The sequence below is a fragment of the Sapajus apella genome, unplaced genomic scaffold (genome assembly GCF_009761245.1).
Source record: "Sapajus apella isolate SASKATOON/1434 unplaced genomic scaffold, GSC_monkey_1.0 scaffold1476, whole genome shotgun sequence".
NCBI lineage: Eukaryota > Metazoa > Chordata > Mammalia > Primates > Cebidae > Sapajus > Sapajus apella.
In genome coordinates, this window is record NW_022438402.1 from 1 (window position 1) to 3,336 (window position 3,336).

Consider the following 3,336-nt stretch of genomic DNA (forward strand, 5'->3'; position numbering starts at 1 on the left):
CTAAAGGGTGGTCACAGGGCCTTTTTCTGTTCAGCTTTGGTAGGGACCGGGCAGTGTGGCCCATATTTCCATTACTGTAGCAGAAATTGCTGGTGCCTGTGGCAGGGGAGGTTACCTGAGTACAGGAAAAGGGAAATTTATATTTTTGCTCCCATGGAGCAGCTTATTGTTCCTGAATCCCTTTTGTTATAAAGAACAGAAACGGGTGGGCTTTTTCTGCAGGTCCTGGTCCTTCTGCCTGTGGATGTAAACAGGTGGTGCTAAAACCTTTAAAGGCATTTTTTCAAGATGCAGATGTAATTTATTAAGAATCTCATCTGAGCAGGAATCCAGAGAAGGAGGAGAAACAAGGAAAAAAATGGCTTTTCTTTTGGCTAAGCGTATCTCAGATCAAGAGCTGTGTCCACTCTGCTTCCTGGACTGCCATGCGCTCAGTAATTGGCAAGCCTTTGCTTCTTTGCTTGTGTTTTTCCTCCCTCATGAGTTTGTTTTAACAACTTTTAAAAATTCATGTAATATCCAAGGGTCTCTGCAAAATATTTCTTTCCTATATACCAGAGCCTTTTCTACATTCTTTACGTCTTGGTTTCTTATATGCCATGCAGAATTTTCACCATGAATTTATAATCTGCAATATTAAAATTGTTTCCTTTGTGGTTGTGGACCATAGGAAGCTGTGGCTACTCATGATTTCTGTTGAGGAAAATTTGGGGTCCATCCTTAGTGAAAATGGAGAACATATAATGTTGAGGTTCCATCTGTGTTCTCCATTAGCTTTATGCAGAACAGGATGTAAAAAATGCTTATTTAAACAGGATGGCATTTATTACCCAGAAAGTTATTTTTAAAAATTAGGATGATTTATAATCCTTGGGGTATATACCCAGTAATGGGATTGCTGGGTCAAATGGTATTTCTATTTCTAGATCCTTGAGGAATCGCCACACTGTCTTCCACAATGGTTGAACTAATTTACACTCCAACCAACAGTGTAAAAGTGTTCTTATTTCTCCACATCCTCTCCAGCATCCGTGGTCTCCAGATTTTTTGATGATCACCATTCTGATGTGGACACAGGGAGGGGAACATCACACACTGGGGTCTGTTGGGGGATGGGGCGCTAGGGGAGGGATAGCAGGGGGTGGGGAGATTGCGGAGGGATAACCTTAGGAGAAATACCTAATGTAGGTGACGGGGGATGGAGGCAGCAAACCGCCATGGCATGTGTGTACCTATGTAACAGTCCTGCAAGATCTGCACATGTACCCCAGAACTTAAATTAAAAAAATTAGAAGATGCTTGCTGTATAGGGTGCTAAAGAAAGACTACTTAATATCAGTATTACAAATTATAGAACGTGGAAGATATCTGTATCTTAAACTTTGCATAAAACTCATGTTTCTGCAAGGTTAAATTCAGACTGTAATTAACTTTCAGGATGGCAATATTTTAGCACTGATGTTATGTCCTATCTGTATCAGCACATTATGAAAATTTGTTCTAGTGCACTTGATATTAGTGATTCACTTGGTTAAAGAGCTCTCTGACAGATTCTTTTTTACTATTAAGTTAATTATTTTCCTCTTTATTATTAAGTATCTTTTTGCAGCTGATGTGTATAAATTATCATATTTAATCTGGAAGCTGCCTCTTGCATATATCTGTGTTTGGAAAATGAAAGCTCTCATCTTTGATTACAGGCCAGAAAAACTGGGAAAAACGCAGGCTCATTTACTTACTCAGTGTTTTTGACAAAATCTTCTTTTTGAGGCAAAAACATTGGCATTACTGGTGAGCTTGTTAGAAATTCAGCAACTCAGACTTTATTTCTGATTTTCTGAAAAAAATATCTGCATTAACACAATCTCACGTTTATAACATTAAAATTTAAGACGCACCTTCTAACTTAACATGTCCTTTTGATCTGAATAATACACACAATTCATTCTTTAGAATGTGAGTATAGCACTCAAAAATGTACATGTTTGTGTTTATGCCCTTGATTTTATACTGTATTATTCAGAAGAACAGAAAAGCACTGATATTGTAGATTTTATGCCACTCTGTTTTCTCAGAGAGGATATTTCTGTTTTGAAATTCATTTTATTGGAAAATTTTAGTCAGTCCTATAAGTTAGAACCAGTTCTCTTTACTCTTTCATTTCACCTTGAGTCAGATTAAAAATTCTGCCCATGGCCACTTGGTAAATGTGTTTGTGTGTTTTTCAGGCACCATTGACATTTACAGATGTGGCCATGGAATTTACTCTGGAGGAGTGGCAATGCCTGGACACTGCACAGCAAAATTTATATAAAAATGTGATGTTAGAGAACTACAGAAACCTGGTCTTCCTGGGTGAGGATAACTCCAATACACCATTCCTATTATATCCTAAAGGCTTTATTTCTCTTTTTTGTAGAATGTGTTTTGGTAAAGTATGCTTTGCATAAATGAGTTTCATATCCTTGTTTTCAAGAAAATCTTGGGGATTAATCCATGTAGAAGAGAATTTCTTCAAGATGTTTCATTTTGACCTTAACTTTCCACATTCCTGAGATGATCTGTATCCTTCACTCTGGATTAAGGTTTTATTTATTTATTTAAAAAAATTTTTTTTAATTTAATTTTTTTTTTTTTTTAATAGAGACGGGATTTTACCATGTTGGCAGGCTGGTCTCGAACTCCTGACCTCAAGCAATCCACCTGCCTTGGCCTCCCAAAGTGCTGGGATTACAGACATGAGCCACCACACCCAGCCTGGTTTAATGTTAATTCCAGAAATTTTGTGGCCTGAAATATTGTTGCCCACACTTTAAAATCTAATTGCCACCATCAATTTCTGATTCAGTAGTACTGGGTAGTGAAATTATGTACCTACAAATTGAAAATATTTTGTAAATATTTAGAAATTTCTGTTATAAATTAGTATTTTGGGATTAACTTACTAGAATATTCCATTACATCCTCTTTATGAGCACATTATTAAGTTGGCAACTACAGAAGATGAGCAAGATTCATATTATTTATTTTTAATAAAACAGGTATTATTGTCTCTAAGCAAGACCTAATTACCTTTCTGGAGAAAGAAAAAGAGCCCTGGAATATGAAGCAACATGAGATGGTGGATGAAGCCCCAGGTAGGTGAGAGTCAATACAACAGATGACACAGTTGAGAGGTCCCAAGGTCAAGGAGAAAGCATCTTTAAAAATTAATTTGGGAAGCTGTGTTTCAAAACAAATAATTTCTGTAAAGCTGGGTTGCTTTTAAAAATTTTTGTCTCACATAGGGGCGTCTTCCATTTTGTGCTTTTTTTTTTTTTTTTTTTTTTTTTTTTT

At 36.5% G+C, this 3,336-nt stretch overlaps 1 protein-coding gene across 1 annotated transcript in view; it reads left to right on the forward strand.

Moving 5' to 3' along the window:
- The first annotated feature begins 1,982 nt into the window (after positions 1-1,982).
- The window catches only part of LOC116546830 (zinc finger protein 92-like), a 10,629-nt gene continuing 9,275 nt past the window's right edge, over positions 1,983-3,336 (forward strand). The window contains exons 1-2 of the mRNA XM_032272975.1: positions 1,983-2,355; positions 3,042-3,137. Coding sequence (XP_032128866.1) covers positions 2,208-2,355; positions 3,042-3,137 — 244 coding nt within the window. The 5' untranslated portion in view covers positions 1,983-2,207. The remainder of the gene's footprint in view (positions 2,356-3,041; positions 3,138-3,336) is intronic.